The 24,310-nt window shown below is 64.2% G+C and overlaps 7 protein-coding genes across 7 annotated transcripts; 3 read left to right on the top strand and 4 right to left on the bottom strand.

The window, feature by feature from the left end:
• Positions 1-17: 17 nt before the first annotated feature.
• Positions 18-2,914, top strand: CHLRE_14g624750v5 (uncharacterized protein). Its single transcript, XM_043070256.1, has 5 exons — positions 18-133; positions 455-490; positions 867-982; positions 1,381-1,465; positions 1,680-2,914. The coding sequence occupies exons 1-5, from the start codon at positions 68-70 to the stop codon at positions 2,400-2,402; spliced, it is 1,026 nt and encodes a 341-aa protein (XP_042916929.1). The 5' UTR covers positions 18-67; the 3' UTR covers positions 2,403-2,914.
• A 15-nt stretch (positions 2,915-2,929) lies between these two features.
• Positions 2,930-7,087, bottom strand: CHLRE_14g624700v5 (uncharacterized protein). The gene is made up of 2 exons (XM_043070255.1): positions 6,703-7,087; positions 2,930-6,170 (listed from the first exon to the last, which is right to left on the bottom strand). Exons 1-2 carry the CDS (start codon positions 6,735-6,737, stop codon positions 4,418-4,420), a joined length of 1,788 nt encoding a protein of 595 aa, XP_042916928.1. The 5' UTR covers positions 6,738-7,087; the 3' UTR covers positions 2,930-4,417.
• Positions 7,088-7,247: 160 nt separating this feature from the next.
• Positions 7,248-11,103, top strand: CHLRE_14g624650v5 (uncharacterized protein). Its single transcript, XM_043070254.1, has 7 exons — positions 7,248-7,668; positions 7,859-8,005; positions 8,236-8,327; positions 8,635-8,889; positions 9,054-9,165; positions 9,403-9,819; positions 9,965-11,103. Exons 1-7 carry the CDS (start codon positions 7,515-7,517, stop codon positions 10,273-10,275), a joined length of 1,488 nt encoding a protein of 495 aa, XP_042916927.1. The 5' UTR covers positions 7,248-7,514; the 3' UTR covers positions 10,276-11,103.
• A 2-nt stretch (positions 11,104-11,105) lies between these two features.
• Positions 11,106-18,077, bottom strand: CHLRE_14g624600v5 (uncharacterized protein). The gene is made up of 9 exons (XM_043070253.1): positions 17,756-18,077; positions 15,563-17,685; positions 14,807-15,355; positions 13,220-14,575; positions 13,047-13,082; positions 12,771-12,849; positions 12,376-12,545; positions 11,912-12,180; positions 11,106-11,698 (listed from the first exon to the last, which is right to left on the bottom strand). The coding sequence occupies exons 1-9, from the start codon at positions 17,946-17,948 to the stop codon at positions 11,212-11,214; spliced, it is 5,262 nt and encodes a 1,753-aa protein (XP_042916926.1). The 5' UTR covers positions 17,949-18,077; the 3' UTR covers positions 11,106-11,211.
• Positions 18,078-18,227: 150 nt separating this feature from the next.
• CHLRE_14g624550v5 (uncharacterized protein) lies at positions 18,228-20,485 on the top strand. The gene is made up of 4 exons (XM_043070252.1): positions 18,228-18,511; positions 18,610-18,725; positions 18,929-19,038; positions 19,279-20,485. Exons 1-4 carry the CDS (start codon positions 18,285-18,287, stop codon positions 19,489-19,491), a joined length of 666 nt encoding a protein of 221 aa, XP_042916925.1. The 5' UTR covers positions 18,228-18,284; the 3' UTR covers positions 19,492-20,485.
• A 440-nt stretch (positions 20,486-20,925) lies between these two features.
• Positions 20,926-23,395, bottom strand: CHLRE_14g624500v5 (uncharacterized protein). Its single transcript, XM_001692772.2, has 6 exons — positions 23,291-23,395; positions 23,051-23,226; positions 22,735-22,835; positions 22,380-22,473; positions 22,098-22,165; positions 20,926-21,820 (listed from the first exon to the last, which is right to left on the bottom strand). Exons 1-6 carry the CDS (start codon positions 23,359-23,361, stop codon positions 21,539-21,541), a joined length of 792 nt encoding a protein of 263 aa, XP_001692824.2. The 5' UTR covers positions 23,362-23,395; the 3' UTR covers positions 20,926-21,538.
• A 60-nt stretch (positions 23,396-23,455) lies between these two features.
• Positions 23,456-24,257, bottom strand: CHLRE_14g624476v5 (uncharacterized protein). Its single transcript, XM_043070251.1, has 2 exons — positions 23,735-24,257; positions 23,456-23,658 (listed from the first exon to the last, which is right to left on the bottom strand). Exons 1-2 carry the CDS (start codon positions 23,988-23,990, stop codon positions 23,537-23,539), a joined length of 378 nt encoding a protein of 125 aa, XP_042916924.1. The 5' UTR covers positions 23,991-24,257; the 3' UTR covers positions 23,456-23,536.
• Positions 24,258-24,310: the final 53 nt, after the last annotated feature.

Raw genomic sequence — 24,310 nt, 5'->3', positions numbered from 1 at the left:
ATTTTACATTTGCCGCAATACTTGGAGATAAGCGCAACGGGCACTGCCCCCTACAGGCCGAGAAAGAATGCCGGTTTCTGTCTCGAGCTGCTTCTTCGGACCGTGCGCCTGCGCCTGCGCGGCAGGCACAATGGTGGGGTCTTCGCTTGGAGAGGGCTCTCGCGCACACACAGCAAATGCTGAGGCAGGAAGCAGACGAAAGAAGCAATAACCGCGGGCCTGGCGCGGGACCCGCGGGCCCTTGCTGCGCCCAGCCCGCCTAGTTGCCTCATCAACGAGCTTGACGGCATATGACTGCTGTGGCGAGCTCGTCGTGGATAGCGAGCTGTCTCCTTCGGGGCTGCGGCTTGTAGTCGGATTGGGCCTAAGAGCGGATCACCGCTTCGCCGACCCGCTCACGCTCGCCTAATCCCCTCCTTTGCCGCCGCCAACCGCTTTGCTTGGCTGCCCGCAGCTCCAAGACCCGCGCCCCTACCTCGATGATTTCCAGGTGCGGTACGGTGTGTGTGAGTCTCCCTGCATGCTGCGTGTGATGATGGCGGTTGGCGCTGCAATTGTATATGGCTGGGACGGGGTGGGGCAGTGGCGGGGCAGGGGCGGGTGCACTTCGTCTCAGTACGGTAGAGGGTCGTATGACAGGAGACAGGTAGGAGACTACACGCACGACGACTTGAGCTTGCAGGTGACAAGGGCAGGCGGGGGCGGGATGCATGCCGTCCATCCACGCAAGCGACCCCGCCACCAGCGCCAGCCTTCATGCACACGCGTGCGCCTTACCAAGCCGTGACAGTGCAACCCCTGCACGCATGAACGAGCTTACACCATGCGACCTACCGGCGTATACGACTTACTTGCTTGCGCTGCAGGTGGTGGTGGAGACGGCGACCGCCGCTGCCAAGCAGGTGGCGACCACGGCGCCGGCGGTGGCGCACAGCGCGGCGCGGGTGGGGCACGTGGGTGCCAAGGCCGCCAAGCGCACCAAGTGAGTACGGTATGTGAGGCGTGTGTGGGCGCGAGGGGGGACGTGGGGAATGGGGCGTGGGGTGTGGGGGGGGCTTATGGGGCGTGGGGCGCGGGGGGCGTGGGGCGTGTGGGGTGCGGGGGCGTGGGGCGCGGGGGGCGTGGGGCGTGTGGGGTGCGGGGGCGTGGGGCACGGGGTGTGTGCGGGGCGCGTGGGTGTGTGTGGTGTACGTACGGTACGTGGGGCGTGGAGCACGGTGAGTTGTGGCGTCGGATGTTATGCGCTCATGCACGTGCCGGCTATCGCCGGAATCTACCTCGATTGGTCGTCAGCAACGCCACAAACTAGCCACTGTCAGGTCTCACCCACATGGCGCTGTGACACCCATTTGCTTGACCAATCACGCCTTGATGTCACAGGTGGTTGTGGCGGCCGGCGGTGTGGGTGATGAGGCCGCTGGGCAATGCAGCGGCGAGGCGACTCATGGGCGCGGCCGGAGACCAGGTGCGGCCAGCTGGTTTAACTGTGACGCACAGATAACGTGTGGTTGGAGTCAGGCAATGCCGCATGCACGCGTGCCGACGTGTTGATGGATTGCGGTAGCTCCATAAGTGCTGTGGTGAACTTGTGCGGCCCACTCGCGAGCAAGCGAACATTCCCATCGCTCGTATCGAGATCCACAACTGCTGCCACACCTTCCCACGCATGTCTCGTACAGGCGCCCGCGGGCAGCTTGGAGGCCGGCAGCATCGTCGGCGGCTCCACCATCAGCGGCCGCAGCGGCGGCGGCGGTGGCGGCACGCCGCCGGTGCTGCTGGCGGCGGAGGGCCTGGCGCAGGCGGTGCAGCCGCTGCTGTCCTCGCCGCGGGCCTCCGAGGCGGGCAGCAGCAATGGCGGTGGCGGCGGCGGCGGCAGGGGTGGCGGCACGGGGGCTGGTGTGGGTGGGGGCAGTACGGACATTTCGCCTCGCAGCCGGCGGGGGTACCGCAGCGACACGGATGAGGCGCCGGCGCACCCGCCCAGCCTGGCTGCGACTGCCGGCAGCATGTTCGGCGCGAGCGGGAGTGGCGGCGGCGAGGGTGCGGCTGCTGGTGCTGGTGGCGGCGGGGATGAGGGCGGGAGTGGACATGGCGGAGGGCAGCTGGGAGGCACGGTGGGCGCGGTGGTGGGCGGCGTCAAGGGAGTGGTGGGCGCGGGCGTGGCGACGGGCGCGGCCCTGGGCCGGCAGGCACACGACCTGGCCTCAAGCGCTGCAGCCGCCGCGGGCGCGGCGGCGGGGGCCGTGGGGTCTGCTACTGCCGGTCTGGCGGGCCACGGCGGCGGTCAGCAGCAGCAACGGCGTTGGGGCAGCGGTGGCGGCGGCGGCGCGGGGGGTGCCGCAGGCGGGGGTCAGCTGCCTCCGGTACTGGGCGCTGCGCGTTTGGCGGATGACACGGTTTGAGGTGTCGGAACGTAACGAACAGTGCGCAGAGGGAAGTTGTGTCATGGTGTTGGGGAGGCAGGGTTTGTTTTGATGCCATGCCAAACAATGCTTTACATGCTTTGAAGCGGGTTTTCAGCGTGCGAGGCAGGTACAAGGCTGAGCAAGTAGTGAGTGCGCAGGGGAGGCACGGCATATATAGCAGGCTGGGGAAACGAACACGTAGGATGGAGTGCGCATGCGATGCGGCGCAGGCTTGCTGCATGCAGGTGTTTTGCTCATTGCAGCAAGGTGTCTGTTTGGAGCCATAGGGGCGTGAGGAACCGCTGAAGTGCGAAGGATGGCAGCATGATAGGTGGCTACGTACGCATCACTTGCGTGCGGAGCTGGCTGGCTGTCTCACCAGTGCCCGACAAGGAACCCAGCTGAAATGCCGAATGGGCACGGGTGCGTGAACGCTGCTTTGCTGCTGGCCGTCCCTTCACGATCGTAGCCAGCATGCCTCCCGCCCAGTGCTGTAAGAAAGCCGTACTTGTACGATACCGGATCGCCCATATGGATTACATTGTCGTTCTACAACACCGTGCGTGCATGCGCCATACGGTGAGCTCCGACACGCACGCACCGTCATACATCAGCTGGGGAGGGTCATCAGGACAGCACCATGGCACGGAAACATGAAAGTAAGGGTGGGGGCAAACCCTGGCCACGCACCTGCCGCCGTACATACGTGGCGCGACATCTAACTGCCCCTTGATGCTTGTGATCCGCACTGTCTCGTACGCATACACACGGAAATGTGCGTGCTGCTATCGCACATTGCGCCATGTACTCGCTCCACACAGCTGCAAAGCCAAAGAATTCGAAAGGAACAACTCTCACGAGCACACACCACCGGAAACGAGGGGAAAAGAAGCCGCCGGAAACGAGCGGGAAAACAAGCCAATCCAGCCAGGGAAGTAAGCCCCCAAGCCTTTACTCTATTGCCTCCAGGGGCCAATCAATTCCCTTGGGGCCACTAGCTTCCTAGCCGGGCATAATCAATGGTCACGAGCAGCCTAGAAAGAATAAATCTGTTCAAGATAGGAGTAAAACTACGGTGGTAATTCGGTGTCAGGGCACCCCACCCGCATACGGTACACAAAGAAGCGGTCAATCCAGCACAGAGAGCAAACTTATTACTTGAGCTCAAATCAAGAAACAAATTTAGCACCAGAAGTAAACAATGAACTAAGCGTTAAGGGCCCCACAAACGCTTCGCAACGCACGCATGGCACGCGCGCCACGCCGCCCCGCCCAATCACGAGTACGGCTATCTTTGCTAGGGGCATGAATCACAGCCCTCTATCTTGCGAACAGTTTCACTACGATCCCCAACTCCAGACTTGACAGTGGCAATGTGTCAGCCACTGCGTGTCACCTCTCGTCAGTACGGTACGTGCTATCTAGCCATCTGGCTGCTGCCCATCTGCCTGCCTGCCTGCCCGCCTTGCTTCCCTACCTTCCACCCAGCAGGGATGCCATCTGGCTCCATCGCGCTCATACGTACCCTACCTGCCAGCACCAAAGATAGTAAGCTTCATCAAAACTGCCTGTTGTCCGGAGACCCTCAAGTGGGTCGGGTGCCTGGGGCACTTTGGGCCCATCAGCTAGCCATCACTGTAGTACTGTTCTTCATCGCATCATACCGTAGCCTCGCTCATGCACATCTCCGTGGACGGCATCTGCTTCCTAGAGAGCCTGACCTTGCATGCCTATCCCGCGCCATGGCGCCCAGCTGCCCATCCATCACCGTGTGTGGAAACGGGTAACTAGCTAGCTAGCCATGCGCACTCTCGCCGCTCCTGGGCTTACCTAGCTAGCCAGGTGGAGGCATTAATTGTGCATGGCACTGCTGCGTGCTAGGTGCGCACCACATCCCTGCCAGCAGTCTGCTGATTGCCCTCGCCACGATTCGCTGCGTTGTCAAACCTGCTGGTCTTATTGCGCTTCCTCGCTCACTACTGCTGCTGCCCTCTCTCAGTACCTACCGCTAGCTAGCGCGGCGTGAACACCGCCTTGGTGTACCAGGTGAACGGCACGCCCTCCACAACCACACACGCGTAGGCGTGACCCGCGCCCTCAGCGATAAGCGCGTCCAGTGCTTCCTGGTCACGAGGTGGCCACGCCTGCTCCTCCTCCTCCTCCTCCTCCTCCTCCTCCTCCTCCTCCTCCTCCTCCTCCTCCTCCTCCTCCTCCTCCTCCTCCTCCTCCTCATCCTGCTGCTCCTGCTGCTCCTGCTGCTCCTGCTGCGCCCAGCTGGCATCCGAGGCGCCGCTGCGGCTGGTCAGCGGGATGTCGTTAAAGCCCTCGAACTCAGCAGCACGTGCACCCGGCGCCGCCGCCGCCTGCGGCTCCCAGCGGTACATGTCGCTGTCACCGCCGCTGTCAAGCTGCAGGTGACCCGTCGCCGCGCCACACGCCATCACGTCATCGGCACCTGCGGACCCGGGCGAGCCGCCGCACCCGCTGGCGATGCTCCAGGGGCCACTGCTAGCAGTAGTGTGCACGCCGCCGTTGTCGAGGCCACGCGAGGTAGCGCCGGGGCTGCCGCTGGCGGTGGCGTCGACGTCACCACCGGTCCAGGCGCCGGCATCACTGCCGTGCGTGGGGTGCTGCCAGCTCTCCTCGTAGGCCGGCGGAGGCGGCGGTGCCGCCAGAGGCTCGTAGTCGCCGCCCCGGTACGGCTGGTGCTGGTAGGAGAAGGACCCAGCTGCCGCCGAAGGCGCCGCCACCGACTGCTGCGGCGGGAAGGGGTCCGCGGTGGCCACCAGGTCGACGCGACTGCTGCCATCGCTGATGGCGGGTGACGCCATCTCCATCGCCAGCTGCTGCGCCTCTGCCTCCTCCGCTCGCTTGCGAAGGTCCTCGAACCAGGCCTTGGCTTCCGGTGTCAGGGGGTAGTTGGCAGGCAGCACGCCGCCGCCTGGAAGCATGACGCTCACCGCATGCAGCGACGGCCCGCTGCGGACCATGTTGCTGCTGGCGGAGGCGATGGTGGACGGCGGGGCCGCGGCAGGGCTCTGGCGGCTCGGGCTCAGGTCCAGGTGGCGGCCGGACTTGGGGTGGTACACGTCGCGAGCCGCCAGGTCGCACGACTCGTTGCGGCTGGGCTGCGCGGCGGCGGGTGCCTCCGGCTGCGCCTCAGACTCCGCCGCAGCCGCAGCCACGCCAGTGGAGCTGCCGCTGTGAACATGAGGTGCGACCGCCGAAGCCGCGGTGCGGTCGTACAGCTCATCCAGTGCGGCGTGCAGCTGCGACTGCACCGCCCCCAGCTGTGCCCTCACATCCTGGAGCGTCTTCAGGTGCACCGCCGCCTGGCACAGCAGCAGTGCGTCTATCGCGATGTCATTTGGGTTAGGCGCGTCGGGGTCGGTCATGTACCGCAGGATTGCATCCAGCACCATTTGCACGCGGGCCGGGTGCGGCACGTAGTCGCTGACGGTGCAGATCAGAAGCTGATGTTCGTACGCAGCCGCCGCCTCGCGCACCATCTGGGTCAGGAGCGACTGCTCCTCCCGCAGGTTGGAGACGTGGTGGAGCAGGCGCGAGGTGCTCATGGCGTGGATGGGCGTGGGCGGACGCCGGCACGTCACGGCGCGTGGTGCGGGCCCCACGGTGCCGCGCGCTCGGCTCTCACGCAGGAGGAACGCCAAGCGCTTGCCCTTCGTGCCCAGGGCCTGCGCCACGTGCTGCCCAACTTGACGTAGGCGGCCCAAGAGGCCTGGTCCGGTGGCAGCTCGAGGGGACCTGCAGGGGGATACGGTAGAACGACACCGGGAAGGTGAGGGTGGAAATCGGATCATGAGCGGCGTCGAGGGGCCACGGGAAAAAATGAGGTGCTGACGTGTACAACCGCCGCTCGCGGCCGACTTTGACCGAGCGCGTTGACTTTGTGAGATTTGCAAGGCTGCAAATTCATAAAGATGGCTGCAACTGGTGCTGGGCGCTCCGCGGCCGCGGTCGCTGTTGCAGAACCAGTCGCTGACCAATTGATGGTCGCCAGGTTGCGTTAAACTGCATGTTTGGAGCCATCCAGCCTCGGCATGGTTGCATCGAAGCATGAAATTGCCCTTGAATCGGGTCCGAAACGAGTTTGTGGCCCTGGCCGCGCATGCAGTTGCGCCATCGAGTCCCCGCACTTCAAGCTTGAGCCCAGAAAGCTATGCCCATTCGCGCAGGATGCCATCAAGAGAGCCCCACGGCGCGCGCAGCGTTGAATTCCCATAGCATGCCCTTCTGCACCCTGACAACATGCAGTCCGGCATTTCTGTCCCCTCACCTTGGAGAAGGCTGCTGTCCTCGTCCTTGCACCATCTTAACGTATTCGCGAAGCTCCCCAAATACAGCTTCAAGTCAGCGGTGGAGGCACGCACGTCAAAGTCCTCTCAGACTGTGCGGAACACCGGTCGGCACTCGCTCCTTATCTTGCTAGTGCGCTGAAGCTGTAGATAACAGATACCGGTAAGATTAAAGAAACGGGATGCTCTTAGCCTTGTGTGTAATTGCATTAAGTTTGCGACGGGGCTCGCCCACCTTATCTCTGACGACGAATCCAAGATGCGCGCCGATGGGCCACACTGCAGGAACCCCAGAAGATCGGAGATCGCGTTCGGGCTTGCCCCTCCGGCGACAGGCCAGGAAGGTCTAGACGCGTGGTCTGACGCTGAGAGGCGAGAGCGGACTGGAAGGGGCGGTTCCCTGGCCAAGCTCGGGTTGGGGCGGGGTCCCTTGGGGCCAGCGTGGCGTGGCTGGGTATGCCAGCGGGCCCCCTGCGTCAAGCTGGCTCAGCGTGGCGTGTCGGGAGCGCCGACAACACATCTCTCTGAGGAATTGCACCTCCGGCTGGAAATATTACTGTCCGCCTGCGATAGGACGACGTGCAGAGTGCACAATTACCGTGTACAGAATTGCACTGCCTCGACTTCAGCATCAAAGCGCTTGTGCAATCATCCAATACGCACGATCTAAGCGCAGATTTGGGGTAATGACTTGCACTCTGTGGCCGACCACTCGGCGATGAACTCTCATTTGCGTGGCACCACAAAGTGCAGAGCGCGCGCGCAACGCCCAATCTCATTGTCATTGATTAGAATGGTTGCAACCTCAGGAGCTAGCGCGCCCGTTGTGGTCGGAAGCGCTGTGGCCGTGGCGGAGGCGCTGGCCACCACGACCCTCGCCCACACAGTGCGGCCATTCGACTACGCCCGGGACATTGAGGACCTCCGGGAGATCTGCGCAAAAGTTTGTAAGTCGTAGTTCTTGGGGACTGATGTCCTGTGTCTGGCCAGCGCACAGAAGAGGCGAGGAGGCGGGGCGTGGTTTAACGTGGTGGGCGCGTGGCCGGAAAACACACTTTAGGCCTACGATAACAAGAGCTGGGCCCAATCAATTACTCCCTCCCAGCGACCTGGTACCTAACTTTCATTCGTTCACAGACGACGGTACGGACTACATGCCGCGTCTAGTCAAGAAGCTTTCAGAGGACCCGGGAGTGCTGGTGCTAGCGGCGGAGGCTGTGGGGTCGCCGGAGGGGGAGACGGCAGATAGCAGCGGCGGCGGCGCGGGCCGCATCGACGGCATCAGTTGAGTGCTGGACTGACCCAGGACTGCATCGCTTGGTTATCTGAAAGTTCGTCCGGCAGCTTCGGCCTTCGGGATGGAGCCTCGTGGCATGTGGGAGTTAGTTGGCGGCGGCTTGTGCCTCTGAATGTCCAGGCGCACGCAATGGCCACGCGCGCATGATCTGCGTCGCGCAATATTAACCCAGGCCTCGTTTGCATTTCCTCATGCCCCCCGTGCAAATACCAAACAGTCTGTGGCGAGCGGCGTGGCGAGTGCATCTGGCTGTTCGGGTTGCGCGTGCGGGAGGGCATTCGCGGCAAGGGCATGGGCCATTTCCTCATGGTGAGAAAAATGAAGAGAATGGACTGTCTGCCATGGGTGTGTTAAGAAGAGCAAGGAAAGCAATACGCGCAGGACAGTGTATGCGCTGCAGAGTTACGGCCGCGGATCACCTTCAGAGCATACTTTACACACAGTGTATTCGACCATGGGTCTGTTGTGTGTGCGACGGTCACCATTGGGCTGCCGCCCGAGCTCGATGCTTTCCCTCGCGCCCCGCCGTTATGGACTGGGGCCCCAACGCAAGGCCACCTTCACGCCTCTCCTTTACCCCCGTGTCGTTTTGTGCGGTGTCTGCCCGCACCCACAGGAAGCCATCTGCACGCGGGCACCGGTGGAGCTCCGCTGCAACGCGCACCCGCCCGGGGTGGCGCCGCCGGAATTCGGGCCGCTGCCGCCGCCCGCGAGCCCGGCACTAACCGTGTCGAATTCCTCCTCCCCCTCGGACGCGTGCCATGCTGCCGCCACCCCTGAGCCCATCACCAGCATCGTCACCTGTACGACGTCGTACAATCCCGCGGCGCAACGGATCATCGGGCGGCAGTTGACAGGACCACTTTACGAGGTGGGTCGTACGGCTCGGCAGTTGGGATGATTGGGCCGCACTGCTGCTTCGGATGTTAGCTACTGGTACGGAGTCCCATGTACAAGCGCAGAAGCCCTGGTAGCCACGCCCTGCTCGCGGCAGATCGCTACTCGCCCAAATAGCCATCACACCATTTCTAACAGGTGGAGGGCTGGCCCTCGCACAAGCCCCTGGACGAGTACGAGGCGGCGGCGGGCTGGGTGCGCGGCCGTGGCGTGCCGGCAGGGGCGCCGAACATGATTGACTGGATCCCAGGTAGGCGGGGTTTGGCGGGGTTGGTCGGGGTTTGGCGGGGTTGCACTACTTTTTGGTACGTGGCTTGCTGGCTTCATTACCAGGAGTCGGCAGGGCATAAAGATTTCGCAGGAAGGTAAGTGCAAGAGCCGGGTCGCGGTATTGGAGTGAGATTGCGAGCATAGGCGGATGGCTACGGTACACCACGCCTGCGGCACGGTAATGTACTCATGCCTGTTTTCCTGATGCGCCGCGCAGGCGCGCGACAGGCCTTGGAGTCGGACGTCGCGGCGCAGGCGCTGCTGCCGCGCTGGCGCCGCGTGTCAGGCGTGGCGGAGCTCCGTTCCGCCGTGTCGCACCTCCTGTACGGCACCACCGCCAGCAGCAGTAGCAGTAGCGGCGGTGCCGGGGGTAGGGATCCCGCCAAGGGCGCCGCCTCAAGCTGCCGGGCTCTCGAGCCGCTGCTGTGGCTACCCATGCCCTACGACGCCTTCCCCATCACTGGGCCCTTCGTGGCCCGGGAGCTCGCGGCCGGGAACGTGTGGCTGCTCACCGCACCGGCGCCTGGCTCGGGTGGGGCGGGCGCGGAGGGCAAACAGGAGCACCACCAGGAGGAGGAGGTTGTCGGCGTGATGCTCTTGACCTACTTCGAGATGCTGAACCGCATCTCGGCAGGTGAGGGCTCGTGCATGCATAGTCGCGCGTTTGCGTATGTCTGTTTTGATCTTTCCTTTGGTTCTGTTTTAGGGAAGGTATGTTCAGCGTGCACTCGTGTAGCGTCCATCGTCCAATTCTGCGTTTGCCCCTCTGCTTGCGTCAGGCATCCTTGCACGTGACAACGCCGCTACGCATGCGGCCATTCTGCACGCCGGCCGGCTGCACCCGCACTTCATGGCGTTCACGCTGCGGGCCGCCGCCACCGCGCCGCCGCCCACGCAGCAGCACACGGCGCAGCTGCACGGTGGCGGCAGCAGCGCGGCCCCGACTGGCGCTGGCGCAGCAGGTGCGGGCGCAGCAGGTGCAGGTGCAGGCCCCGGGTCCGAGGACGGTGGAGGCGGCGTGCCGCTGCCGGCGCTGTACACCGCGACGGGCGGGTACCGGGACCATTGGGTGTACGGCAAGAGGGTGTAGACACGCATCTAGAGTTCGTGTGGTAGAAGGGGAGAGGCGAGGGGCGCAGGCTGTGGCAAGGTCGCGGCCAGTTCCCTGCACTGGGGAGTGCCAAGGTGCGTACGGTCGGCGAGGGCATGGACCGAACAAGTTGCGGCGAGGAGGGGTGCGTGGGCAACTGCCAAGGGTGCCGCATGATGCTGTTGTCTTGGCAAGGGCTCCGCATGGTGTTTGTAATTACGGAAGCCCACTGGAAAGTGGAAGGGCGTGGCATGTTGCGTCGTCGTGTGACTTTTGTGTGTGGCGACGGACATGGCAGACATGGGTTTATGGCCTGATGGGCCGTGCTGCTGAGTGACTGCAGGTTCTTGTCAGTGCACAGCAAGGTGCCGTAGAGGACTTAGTCGTTCGCTATTTATGGCATGTGTGCGTGCTGGTGGCAAGGTCAGCCCCGTGCTCGCGTGAACGTGAGTACAGTGAACATAAGTAGTTGAGTACGGACCGGCGTCATTCGGAAGTGTTCGGACTCGTGTTCACCAGTCAGGAATGCACGTCTGTCTAAGGAGGCCTGCATGGATTGGCTGTGTGTGTGCTGTGCCGGTGAGCTAACGGGTAGGGCGGATAGTGGTGTAGCCCGCGTCTGTTCCCCTCTGCTGCGTGTGAGTAAGCCTCCAGTGGAGAGTACGGCCGGGTGCTCCGGCGTGCTCGATTCCGCGCTTGACGCTCCTTGCTCTCATCCAAATAACCAAGGGTTGTGAGCAACATTGTTACAACTGCTGGTGCGCGTTCTACACTGCTGCCGTTCGCAGTGCTGGCGGGGCCTACATCGGAGTCATTCAGCAAGATTACCCTCAATTACGCATGACACTGTGCAGCCCGGAAAAGGCAGCACTCGGCCGGTGGCTCCCTGCCCCTGCTCCCCTGTCGTTGCCCTCCCCCCTCAGCTTCCCCAACTCCTCAGCGGAACACGGGCATGCCGTCCGGCCCCAACAGCCCCTCAGCCACCAAGAACCGCCGCATCTCCTCCTCCTCCCGCTCTCGCGCCTCGTCGTACTCGTCCTCCTCATCGCCGCCGTACAAAGCTCCTGCCGTACCACCGCCGTCACCAGCGGCTCCGCCGCCGCCACCGTACGGCTGTAGCCCTTCCGCCTCGTCCGCGTCACGCCACATCTCGCGCAGCTCCTCAGCCTCGTCACGTGCCAGCATGCGCTGAATGACACGTGCCAGAGGGTCGCTGTCATGCTGCCCACCCGCGGCAGCAACGCCTGCTGCGCCGGCGCCAGGGCCGTGACGGGCGGCGGCGCCGCCGCCAAGGGCGGCGGAGCTGCCGCCGGCCGCTGCGGCTGCGGTGGAAACGCTGCGCAGGCGGCGGTCCTGGGCCTCGCGCACGGCCTTGTGCCACTTGGCCCAGCCGCCTTGCTTTCGCAGGAAAGACGTGATGAACCTGCGGTGGCGGGTACGGGCACGGGCGCGTTTGGGTGTGCGGCGGGTAGCACAGCGACGTCATCACACTTTGCAGTCCAGCGCCAACAGTCAAGCGGCAGGCGCTGCTCCCGAAGCGGCAGCACCTCAACAATGACAAGGCCAACGCGACCACAACTTGCAGCAACGTGATGGACGATGGCCTTGACCAAGGAAGACCCCTGCACCTCCTCACCTGTCCGCCTGGTGCTTTTGCTGCAGGTTGTCGATTATTCGTCGCATCTCCGTGGGGTCATCTGGGATGGCCAGTGCCGGCCGCCGGCCGCCGCGCCCCCGGCTGCCTCCGGCGCCCCTGCCCCCGCGACTGCCGGCGGCCCCCCTGCCATGCGCCGCCGGGCCCTGGGCCACCTCGCCCTCCTCCTGCTCTTCCTCGTCGTCGTCGTCGTCTTCATCATCCTCATCCCGGTCCAAGCCACCCAGGTGAGCCAGCCGCTCCAGTTGCTCCTGTGACACCGTACGGAAGAAAACATCATTCAATTGTGCCCACACAACATATCGATTGGTGCAGGCCCAATGCCCTAATACAGATCGAGGACAGGCCCAGTTACCGTATGTGACTGCTGCACTTTCTTTCGCAATCCTAGTGGAATCGCGCATCGCATGCGGCAATAGCCACATTTTCCCGCGCCCTGGCCCAACCTGCTCGTGCGCCTGCCGCGTCCACTTGCGCGCCGCCGCCAGCGTGAGCGGCTTGGTGGAGCCGCTGGGCCCGGCCGGTGCCGCCGCCGGGCGCCGCCGCAGCGCCTTGGCCAGAGCCGCGCGCTCCTCCCGGTCCCGGCCAGAAGCGAACACGCGCGAGAAGCACTCCGCTGCACACAGGCACATGGGGGCACCGCACAGACCTCAGGGCAAGGACACGGCAACGGCGCTCTCAGTCGGGTGCTGGGTTTGAGGGCGCGGGAACGGGTCAACGTGTGCGCAGCGAGTTCCCCGCTGCCAGATGTCTTGGCCGTGTGAGCGCCTTGCCCCAGACATCACCAATGCTTCCCATGACCCGCCCTGCCTCCGCCTCCGCATCCACATCCGCCCCGCACCTGCGGTCTTGCCGGGCACGCCGCGCGCCACCTCGCGCCAAAAGTGCGGATGCAGCGGATCCACTCGGTAGTAGGCGGACTGGGGGGGGGGCACATGGGGTGCGTTGAAATTTGGCGTTACAATTGTTTGACTGGTTACTTTGTGTGGCGAATGGCAGGTACGGTTCCTGGATGCTTAAGGTTTCAAGGTGCACAGCGAGCGGCGGACATGTGCTGGCGGCAGCTTGATAAGACCAATTATTATTAGGTCCATAGCAAACATGCAAAGTCGCGCACCTGCAGCGATTGCACCTGCTCCAGCGTCCAGCCGTCCTGCATGGCAAACACACAATGGTTCAATGCAGCATGATGGCCAGCTGTCGAACAGATCCTAACACCAGTGTTGCGAGCCCTTGCAGCCACCATAGGCGCACCACATGCCGTGCGGCCGCACGCGACCCAACACGCACCTCCTCGTTCTCAGCAATCTCCTGGTGCCGCGTCTTGTTGCGCTGGGCCAGCTGGTCAGCGCGACTAAGGGCCCGCCGCAGCGAGTCCGAGAACACGCTCGCGACGGTGGACGTGGCCGCACCCGAGGACATCGCTGGCCGCGCCTCCTGCTGGGGCTGGGAATGCTGCTGCTGACTGTGTTGTTGGTGATGCGCGCGGCCACGCAGCGTCGGTATGGCGAAAGCGGGAGGGTGCTGTGGAAGCGGCTGCGAATGCGCTTGACCTGGCGGCTGCGGCAGCGGGTGCTGACGCGGTGGTTGCAGCGCAATCGGCGGCTGCCTGGCCTGACCCTGGAGCTGGGCCTGCTGCACGGGCGCCAATGGCGCGTGCTTCTGCTGTCCTTGCGGCTGCGGCGGCTGCGGCGGCTGCTGTTGCTGCTGGCGCGGCGGCGGCGCGGGCGGCGGCGCCGCCGGCACAGGCCTCATCCTGGGCGCCCGGAACGGCTCAGCACCCGCCGCTGCCTGACCAGCGGCCTCCTGAGCGTGATGCGGATGCGGGCGTGATTCTTCCCAACGCAGCTGTTGGTGTTGCTGCTCTGTGTACGCTTCCGCACGGCGCTCCGGCTGCCCGGGCCCCACACGACCTGGCGCCCGCCGCACGAACCAGTCCGGCTCTGGGGCAGCGGCCCGGCCGCCGGCCGCCGCCGCACCATGCTGCTGCCGGCGCTGCTCCTCTTCGTGTTGCCGCGGCTGCAGCCGCGTGCTCATGCTCGGCGGGTAGCCGCGCGCGTGGCCGCCATCGTCACGATCCTCCTCCATTGGCTCAGCAGCAGCAGTGCCGTACCCAGCGCCGTACAGTGCACCCATGGGAAGCTGCCGGTCGCTAAAGGCTCTGTCACCCACACGCTCCCTGCCGCCCGGCGCATCCCAGTAGGCATCGCCGGCAACGCCACCTGCAGCCGCATGCGCTGCCGGCTGCCAGCTGCCGCCCGCGTGCGCGTGCGAGGACCGGCGCGAGTCACTGAGGAGCTGCTGCTGCTGATCAGTCTGCCGCTGCTGCGCGCCCCGTTGCTGCAGCGGCGGGTAACTCACACGCTGGCCCTGGCCCTGGCCCTGGCCCGGAGCGGCCAGGGATTGCCTGCGAGGCGACGACAGCAGGTCGCTGCCGTGCAGCTGTGGCGGGCGGCGACCCTGGTGCTGGTGCGGGGGGGCGGCGCCGTCGCCTGATGAGCCGTGGCCGTAGTAATCAACATTGCCACAACCTAGCCGCTGCTGCTGCTGCAGGTGCTGCTGCGGGTGCTGCTGCGGGTGCTGCTGATGCCACTGCTGTTGCTCTTCACCGGCTTCGTCCGAGTCCGCCGCCAGCCCATAGGGGTCCTGCGACGTGCAGCACCGGACACACGTGTTCAGGCGAGGGCCTTATGCCGATCGGGGACATGCGACGACGCCATCGGTACCTCAATCGCCGCTGCCCAGCTCGCAGAAATGCCGCATCCGTTGCGATACCATACACGGCATGTCACGCCACACACCATGTGACCCGCCATTCCGTACTAGCTCTGCCCCTCTAGGCCGCCATCTACCCAGCGCGCAGCCCATTTGGCCTACCTGTTGCTGTGACCTGCCGAGTGCGACATGCGGGCCGCCGAGCGGCGGCGGCTGGCGGGGCTGAAGAGGCGGCTGCCGCCGAGGGCTGAGCCCGTGCCGTCGAGTCGGCGTCACCGAGGCCTCCGCCTCAACATGCGGGCCTGCAGCACCACCGGTGCCCTCGCCGTGCCCCCGCCGCACGAAGAAGCCGCCCGCACCGTCCTCCCCATCAGCCGCACCCTGGTCCTCCAGTGCTGTCCGGTACAGCTGTTGCTGCGGAGGCCGCTCCCGCCCTGGCATCCTATCCGGCATGTCCACGCCGCCCACCCAGCCGCCCGCACCCGAGGCGGCAGTGCCGACCGCTGCAGGAGCGCGCGCAGCACCGCGACTCAATGGTCGGTCCGAGCCACCCGCGGCCTCCGTTGCCGCCAGCGGCGGCTGCCAGGCTGACTGTGGTGGCAGGTCGTGGAAGCGCGGCACCGGCGGAGGTGCCCGACGGGGCGGCGGCAGCGTGCCGCCGGGTGCAGCGGCTTGGGCTGCGGCTGCGGCTACTGCGGCTTCGCCAGGGGACTGCAAAGCGGGATGGCAGAAGCAGCACAAGGAAAGTGTTGGTACGAGGAAAACGTGAAGCTGCATGACATCTGCAGCAGCATACTGCCTATCGCCGTGGCAACATGACGACACAAGCTAAACAACGCAGGCAGGTAGCCAGAACGACAAGGGCAGGGCACAACCGGCGACATCCCCTGCATGGTTGCTGCACCTCGCCCCACCCACCGTATGCCGGGGCGCCCCGGAACCACGGCGCTGCCACGCGTCTTCGCCAGCAGAGGACTGCGCGACCGACGCAGTGGGGGACACCGAGCGGGCGCCACACACAGCCGCTGCAGCCTTGGCTGCCGAGGCCGCCGCGGACGCGGCCACCAGCGCCGCCTGCATGGCACCAGACCAGCCCCCGTCCGCCTCATCTGCGCCCGTGTGCCCGTCAGCCGCCGCTGCTGCGAGTCCATCCTCGCCTACTGCCTCCGGCTGCGCCTGCGGTTGCGCCTGCAGTTGCTGCTCGAGCGAGCACTCAGCTGGCACACACGGCGGCGCTTCAGCACGCTTGCTGATGTCTGCTGCTGTTACTGCCTGCTTCTCCTCCGCAGCCATCTCCTTCCCCTTGCTCCCAGCTTTCACGCGGTTCTTCGTCGCTGCCGAATCCGTGCCAGCCTCGGACGCCGCCGGGCGCTCCTGTCGCCCCTGCCGCAGCTCCTGCGGCGGCGGCAGCTGTGATACCTCCTTGCCAAGCTGCTGCGAGCCCTGCTGCTGCACTTGCTGTGAAGCCGTGGCGGCAGCCGCGCCCTCTGCGCTGGCATTAGTTGCTACTGAGCCGTTCTGTCCCCGCCGGCGCTTGGTGCCCTTGCTGCCTTTCCCATCGCGCTCGCTCCGTGCCTTGCTCCCGCCTGCATCTCCTGCCATCCCCTGACCGGCGTCATCGCCGCCAGCTCCAGCAGTCATGACGGTGGCGGTTGTGGCAGTAGCAGCGACCATTGACACAGGCCTGTCGGCTGTAGCTGGTGGCGGCTGCACTGAAGCCGTTGCGACGCTTGGGCCAGCTGCCCGCCCCGATCGCCGCGAGAGCGAACGACTGGGCCCCTCCGCGGCATGTGGCGCAACACCCGCCGCGCCGGCCCCAGTTGAGGCAGCAACAGCAGGTTGCGGCGCAGGCTGCGGCATCGGAGCCGCCGCGTGGGTTACGTCCGTGCGGCCGCCCTTGCGCGAGCGCTTGCGTGGCCTTGCGGCCTCCTCGTCCTGGTCCGCCTCCGGTTGCACAGCAGGTGCTGGTGCTGCAGCAGCGGCGGGCCTCGCTCCCAGCGCTGGCTGCGGGGCGCTGCCCGACGGGCCTTGCTGTTTCCCGGAGCCGACAACGGTGCCGCCGGCGGACTTTGCCTTGCCGCTGCTGCTGCGGCCACGCGCAGAACCGGCGCGGGACGATCCACCTGCAGCGGCCCCTGCTGTGCCTCTGCCGGCGCCGTGACGTGCAGACGTGCGCTGTAAGTCAGGCGCCGGCGGACTCCCTTGCGGCGCTCCGCCGTCCTCGTCTACACCCAGGCCCATCACTGCAACCACTGCGGCGCAATCGCCCATACCACCGGCACCGGCAGCAGCAGTAGCGGCAGGCACCGCCACGCGCGCCCGCGCTTCGGGCTCTCGCGCAGCCTTGCTGGTTGCGGTGCCGCCGTTGAGCACTGCCTGGCGCACCGCCCCTGTTGCCGCTGTCGCAGTGCTGGCTGTCACAGCAGCTGCGTGCCCCGTTGGCACCGGTGCTGCGACACCGCGTGCGCGAGTGGCGCGCTTGCCAGCCTCGCCCTCGTCTACAACAAAGCGGATCACATTTATGCTACCCAGCATTTGCAGCTCCTTTGCAGACGCCTTCTTTCGGGGGCTTGTAACGGCCGGCGCAATCACCGCAGCCGCCGCGGCTGCTGGCACGGTCGGAACCGCAGCAGCCACGCCTGTGCCGTCGGCGCTGCTCACTCTGAGCTTGTGGGCGGCGCTCTTTGGAGCTGCAGCTGCAAGGTCCGAGTGGGTTGCGGCCGCGCTGTCGGGCACAGGCTCTTTGGCTGGAGTCGACCGGGTTGCCGGCCTGCGTGCTACCGCTGCCGGCGACTGGCCCGGCGACGAGAGCTCGTACGCCTTGTGCGACTGCCGCGGCCGCTCTGGAGTCCCCCCAGAACCACGCTGCAAAGGTGTCTCCCGGTCCTCCCCAGGCCCTGTGCTGCGAGGCTCCTGGTCGTCCGGCTGCGCGAGCGCGGCAAGGGCAGCGGACAGGCGCCGTGGGCGCCCAGGCTTCGCGGAGACTGGGGACTTCAGCTCGCTTGTCGGCCCCGTACCGTGCCGACCAGTGCTGCCTTTGCCTGTTGGTCAGTGACAACCATACACGTTTACCGCAAGAGGCAATGGCCAAGAGAAAACAATAAATCTCACCTTGCGACTTTGGAGCACAGGTCCCCGTGCCCTGCTTGCGCTCGCTGAGCTCTGGGAAGTCCAGAAGCAGCTTTGACTGTGACTTGTTGCCGTCCGCATTCATCCAGAACTCGCCGCGGGGCTTGCGCGCACGACCGCTGGTCCGAGTCCCCGCTGCACCCGTCGCCGAAGATGGTCCCGGCGAGGCCTCCATTTTTCAAGCTCTATGGTACCTTCTACATACAAGCGTGCAGGCGGGACCGAAGCTGGCGCCTGTCAAACCCTGACTTCTGTCATTTTGAATAGGCCTTTCCTTCTCACGACTTGGGCAGTGTCAGCATTGTTGGTAAGCGTGTCCAATTTTAGGGTGCATAGCACAAAGCTTGGCCACTGGGCCTCGCGGGTAGCTCGCCCATCGCTACACTGGAAAATTCCGGGCTCGCGAAGGCAGCCCTGGTGTACGCAGCTACACCAACCCATACACGTGTATACTGTTAACTTGCTTGACCCACTATTTTACTCTCGGAGGTACACGCTAGCAGCCTTCACAATGCCCCCTTCGCTAACCCCCAACGCAAGCAAGGTCTCGTGCGGTGCAGCTTTCAGCGGCCGTATCAGCGTCCCTTTAAGCACCAATCTATGGTCAAGGAAGGCCATCCCCACGCTCGTTTGCCGGTCAGCGCAGCCGTCGCTGCAGCCATGCAACCACGCTTCCGCCCGCACAGCGTCGCGTCGCCTGGCGGTCCGTGTGCTTGCGGGAGCGGAGGGAGCTGCCAGGTAGGTCGGAACAGGAATTGGGCGTTCGAGGCTCGGCCTTGCCACACGGGCTCGCCTAACTGTTGTCCCGGCCCGGCTCGCGTTGTTAACCTGTACAGTCGCCAGCCGGCGTCAGCTCCCAGCAGCACTCCGCAAATCCAGGCGGCCCTCTTCACCGGCACCTACGCCGTGATCTTCGGGCTGGCCCTGTGCCTGGTCCCGCAGCAAGTCTTTGGTGAGCGCGCGCGCTGGGCACCTGCAGGCAGCTGGCGGACACTGCCTGCTCCTGCGGGAACCCTATCTTCCACCCGCTACCCACCTGCAATCCATGCATTGCATTGTTACCTGCACATGCCCAAGCAACGAGAACCATCTTCTCGGCCAACATATACCCACAGCCACTCAACCCCCTTACATCCCACCTCGTTTGTTGTGCAGGCCTGCTGTTCGCGGCTGAGACGGTGTCGTCTGGTTGGATCCGGGTGGGCGGCATCCTCTTCACGCTCATTGGCTGGCAGTACCTGGGCACAGCCAGCGGCGACCGCGAGGTGAGCCGCTGAAGGGTGCTGCTCAGGGGGTGTCTCGGTACGCGATGTGGCGGTGAGGTATTGGGAATGAACGGAGCAGGCAGGCTGCGTAGCGCCAGGGGAGGCTCTGGTCGCAAGGCCGCCATAATAGGCTCAGAGACATGTCTTCAGTTTCTTTCACATGCGTCCAGCCCAACATCCAGACTTTAACAACAAACCCTAATTAAACACGCCTCCGTTTTCCTGCTTGCACGCCCGCAGGGCCTGGGAGCGTTGGGCTTCTACCGGGCCACGGTCTGGTCGCGCCTGGCCCTGTCCGCGGCCTTTGGGCTGCTGGTGGCCGTTGGGGAGTCGCCCCTTGGGCTGCTGGTGCTGTCAGCCATGAACCTGGTGGGCGCCGCCTCCATGCACCTGGCGCTGAGGCGCAGCGGCGTCAGCAGCTGTGTGGGCGGGGCCGCGGGCGGCACCTGCTGAGTGCCGAGGAGGCACGGGGTGGGCGGAGCCGTGGGGAGCCGTGGACGTGCGTGGCTCTGCCGCAGAGTGAGGCTGCCGCCGAGAGGGGCTGCCAAGTGCAGCAGATTAAGCTCGGCCCGGAAGTGTGGGCACTGTACAATACGAGACAGGGGCGCTGCAGCCCTGAAGAGCGGAAGTGTGAACCAGAGAGGCATCAGATTGCGGCATGTGTAATCCGGGGTGTATCCCTATGTGTATGTCTTTTTGGCAAGCGCGTGTGATGTGGCGCATTCCTACGCATCCAGGCTGCATGTGCCACGCACATACTCCCGCGATACAGTGATTGTACACTACTTGTACTAGAGCATCCGATGTACCGTACCGTTCATGTGCTTTGGCGACTTGTACCGCTTCATGCAAGTGTGCTATGCTATGGCATGTTAGTCGGCAGACCAGGTGTGTGGCTTCGATGGTACAGTTCAGGATGTGGGTTTTGCCGCCACGGCCTACGGCCATGGCTTCTGGCTTGGAGTGTTGAACAATATTGCTGAGGGTGCGATGGAACAAGGTTGGCGCGACCCCGTAGTGTGCAGCGCATTCCCAGACACCCCAACATGGGGCAGTAGAGGGTGTCATAGTGGGCGCAACTGGCACGGTCTGTAGCAGCTGCCGAGCCACTTGGGTAGGCGCACGGCGTCGAGAGTCCGGGCTCACGAAGAGCTCCCCGGGGGCACAATACTTTAGTGATGCGGGTGTCACTCCTTGCTCGGTTGCACTGCGCCTACAATCCACCCGGTGAATTCACAGTCGATCCCTTCCCTTGTCTTGGTTCCAACCAATGGTTAATTGGTTGGGCAAGCAGATAGATGCGCTCGATTACAGTTGAAGGGACGCATGTGATTTTATCTCGCCGCACGCACCCCTGGCACGCACACGCACCGGTCAAACGGGTGCGGTTAATTATCATCGCGCTCTGTCGCTCTTACCTCGCTCAATGCTGTAAAACGCCATTGCACCCCGCGTCCTCTGAAGCAAGAACACAAACATCTGACGGTACCAAATTGCGCCAACAGGAGTGCGCGGCGCCCATGGCCAAACCTCTCATAACCGCATTCAATCAGTCCTTATCACCAAGCCCGACCAAGCAGAGCGCGCATGCCTTACGCCTCCGCGCCGGGGATGGGGGCGTGCGTGTCTTGGATATTAGCAACGGCTGCGATGATCAGCACCGCTAGGATTGCCCAGCGACGATCGTGCCACGCCAATCAGTGCCCGTATCTGTCCCTGCCCAAGCCCTGACATCGCACGTACATATGCGTTCTCTAATATAATGTTAGTGAACTTGTGCACAACTGCATGAAGAATGTGCTGGGAAGGGACTGCAGGGGCAGACGATGGTGGCTACCGCCATTTGCTGGCACGGTCGGCGCGTACGCAGAGGGCTGCTCCGTGGGACTCCCCGAAACTAAGGACTCCTGGCGTCTTGTCCGTGCGCCTTGTCCAAGTATCACACTTTTGTTTACCGTGGCCCCGTGCCATGCAACACGCATAGGGCCCAAACGGCCCCCAGGTCCTTCCCTTGTAGTAACTACCTGGCTTGTCCCTTGCCCAGGCGAGAACGGCATGGATTACATCCGGCCCCACACGCCTACAAGACCCCTGCTCAACGCCCAGCCGCTTCCGCGTTGCGCCACCGACCTACCGACCGCCTGCCTTAATGGCACCCGCCGCCATGTGCAGGATACCCTGACAATCGCACCGCTCACGTCACCCGACCATGCCCCACCGCCACTGCATGTCCTAAGGTCGTGCCCTAGCGCCTAGAATGCATTGGGGGGCGCGCACCAGGCTCAAGAACACGCAGTACCAAGTCAATACGGGGCACTGTCTCGGGCTGCCCAGCGACCTAAACGCCGGCAGCATCCGGGGCCCCCTTCCCCCCGTGTTGCCGCGCGCTATGCTCTTACTATACCAAGCGCTCACAAGCATCCGCAGTCCCCACGGCACCATACCGCCACCATTCACCCCCACCACTCGGGCACTGCCACTGCCACTGCTGCTGTCGCCATTACGCGCCTCCCGCCGCCTGTAGGCTCTTGGCGAGGCTGAGCCGGGCAAACGTCGCCACGCGCTCGCAGCCACGCCGGCACAGCGCCGCGGCATCCAGAAGCTCGTCGCCGCTGAAGGCGCCCACACAGCGACTGCCCAGAACCGACTCGCCCACCACCGCAGTCGCCGAGGCGTCATCGGCACCTGGCGAGGCTGTGGTGGCGCCGGTGGCGGCGGCTGGCACCGCCGTGGTCAGGTCGAAGTGGTGCGGGTAGGTGAAACAGAAGCGCGCGGCGGCGGCCTGTGGCAGGCGGGAGAGGCGAGGTTGTGGGTCAGGACATGTTGTCGGCTGGCGATGGGGTAGCGTTGGTACGGTAGAGGTGCCAGGTTGAGTCCCTAAATCGAGCCGCATGCAATGGCCTTGCCTCGGCACCTTCCGGGTCCTAGCCCCACCCCCTCCTGCAGCCGCATGGCCTCTGCGCACGTGCCACACGCGCCCTAAACATGATGCACAGGCCACAGGCCACATGGCTGCGCATGCGCCCCTAATCGCGCCCACCCACAAGGCCACCGCCCACCTGCTCTTCCAACGCGTCCGGGTCCAGGACCAGCCGCCTGTCTGACGTCAGCACGCAGCTGACCGAGGCTGCGGGTGGGCAAGATGACGCACCAAGCCGCCACGGTCATTGGAAAATGCAGCATTCACGATAGCAGCTGGCACAGCTTTCGAGTCCAGCGGGATGGTGAAGTCTACAGCCAACCGCACACAACACCGCCGTCAACCCCGTCGACAACCCGACAGCATCCGGGCTGAGTCGTCAGCAGCCCACCCAGCACGCCACCAACCCGCCGGCACTCACAGAACATGGAGTTGAGGGGCACGCCCGCGTCCACCAGCGCTGCCGCTGCCGCATTGAGCGCGCACGATAGCGCCCCGCCGTCATCCTGGAGCACCTGCGTATGATGTATTCGCAATTGCGTTCGCATGTTTTCAACAGTATTGAGCGGTATGCCGGTATCACGACGCGACGCTTTGCACGCCACACCATGTGGCGCGGCGTCCGTTGCCCCAAGAAAGCGCTGCACATGGGCAATCCATGCAACCCGCCGCAAGTGTCTCGGACCTCTTCCTGCACCGCCCCACATGAGCCACGTATGAAAGCCACCCATGATCGGCCGCCAATGCTATGTGACATCGACTCCCGCATGCCGTACCTGCAGCACTACCATTACGCTGGTGCGGGGGAACATGCCCAGCGGGATAACGCCCTCCAGGATGCCGCGAATTTCGAGCTCTAACGACCGGTCCTCGTGGCCTGCGTCGAAGCAGCATTGGCACCACGGCAACAGCGTAAGCAACAGCAAGCAGAGCGACCGCTGCCCCTCCGAATAGCTGCTGCCCCAGGACAGTGTAAGGGGATTCCCGCAAGCAAACTGCCCGACACCATGGACAGGGGACGTGGAGCCGCGAAAAGCGATGTGCCAGACACCTTTCAACAAAACACACACGCACGGTGCGTGTCACGCGCACCTTGTAACCCCGCCCGGGGCTTGAAGACCACTTCTACGACGGCCCTTTCCGCGTCCTCCTTCTGTAGCTTTGCTTGCCGTGGCCCATACACCGCGGCCAGCACGCTGCTGCCCTCCTGCGTCCACTTGGCGGAACCATCCGCTCGGTCCAGCACTGCCCTTTCGCACACGAGCGTCCTGTGCATGTCACAGTCTTTCAGTACGCCATATTTGAGTTCTAGTAGCAGATACAGTCCCGCACCTCAACTGCGCCGGCAGCCGACCCCTCGAGCGCGCAGACCCTGGTCCTGGCCCGGCCTTGTCCAAGTCCATCGTGTCTGCCATTGTCTGCTTTATACCCGGAAATTAATTTACCAATCAAACACGCACAAGTGGTTTAAGCGCATGTAGCCTGCATTGCGCCGAAATCCAGAACTGGGTCTGCGTACGCAGATGTGTGGCTTGTTGTATTCTAGGGATAGATGCTCGCGCCTCGAACGCCGGGCGCTCAGTTGCTTGCGACTTGCGACTCCCGCGCGAGCCTTCGGGCCCGGAAACCGGTAAGCTGGCCGTCTGCTAGCTTCACGAGCGCACGAAATGATGTAATCAAGGCTTGAATGTCACGAGAGTCTGCAGCGCGCATGGGTTCGACAGCTCATGTCAGGGCATGCGAGAATCGCTCACTTCGACAGCCTCGCCGGCGCACCTGGTACCTCTGGAGGACCGCTCGACAGAGGAGGGGCTTCCACCCGCAAAGTGTCGTTAAAAAACCTGATAGCGGTCTTCGGCGGGGAGGGCGACCAGGTATCGCGGTGCCCCTCCCGCGGCTCGAGCTGCTCCTGTGCACACCGCGCGCTACCGTCTGCAGCTGGCTGCCGCAGAATGCGATCTAACAATGCTTCAATTGATTTGTATTGAAAATCTCTGCTCAGGTGCACGCCGCTGTTAGGAGTGCGCGACATTCACTGAACACAGTTCCTAAACTTTCTCAGCAATCGACGGTGTCAAGTGTTCTAAGGAACCGGTAATCTATAGCGCTAGTCAAGTATGGAATCAGGCCAACATCCGTCGGATTGAGCATGTCGAACCCGCGCTGTGCACGACCCGGGAGCCAACGCCGCGAACGGCTCACGCTTGCTATGCTGCTGTGACAGCCTCCAGGCCTCCACGACGTTGTGCTCGTCTGCTTCCTCAGTTCCTCTGTTCGCATTTTCATTTTTCAAAGCATCGTCGATAACGGACACCTCCCCTACCACTACCCAGGGAGGGCACAAGCACACGC

The sequence above is a fragment of the Chlamydomonas reinhardtii genome, chromosome 14 (genome assembly GCF_000002595.2).
Source record: "Chlamydomonas reinhardtii strain CC-503 cw92 mt+ chromosome 14, whole genome shotgun sequence".
NCBI lineage: Eukaryota > Viridiplantae > Chlorophyta > Chlorophyceae > Chlamydomonadales > Chlamydomonadaceae > Chlamydomonas > Chlamydomonas reinhardtii.
Note: the sequence above shows the minus strand (reverse complement) of the source record. Positions and strands in the feature narration are given on the sequence as shown.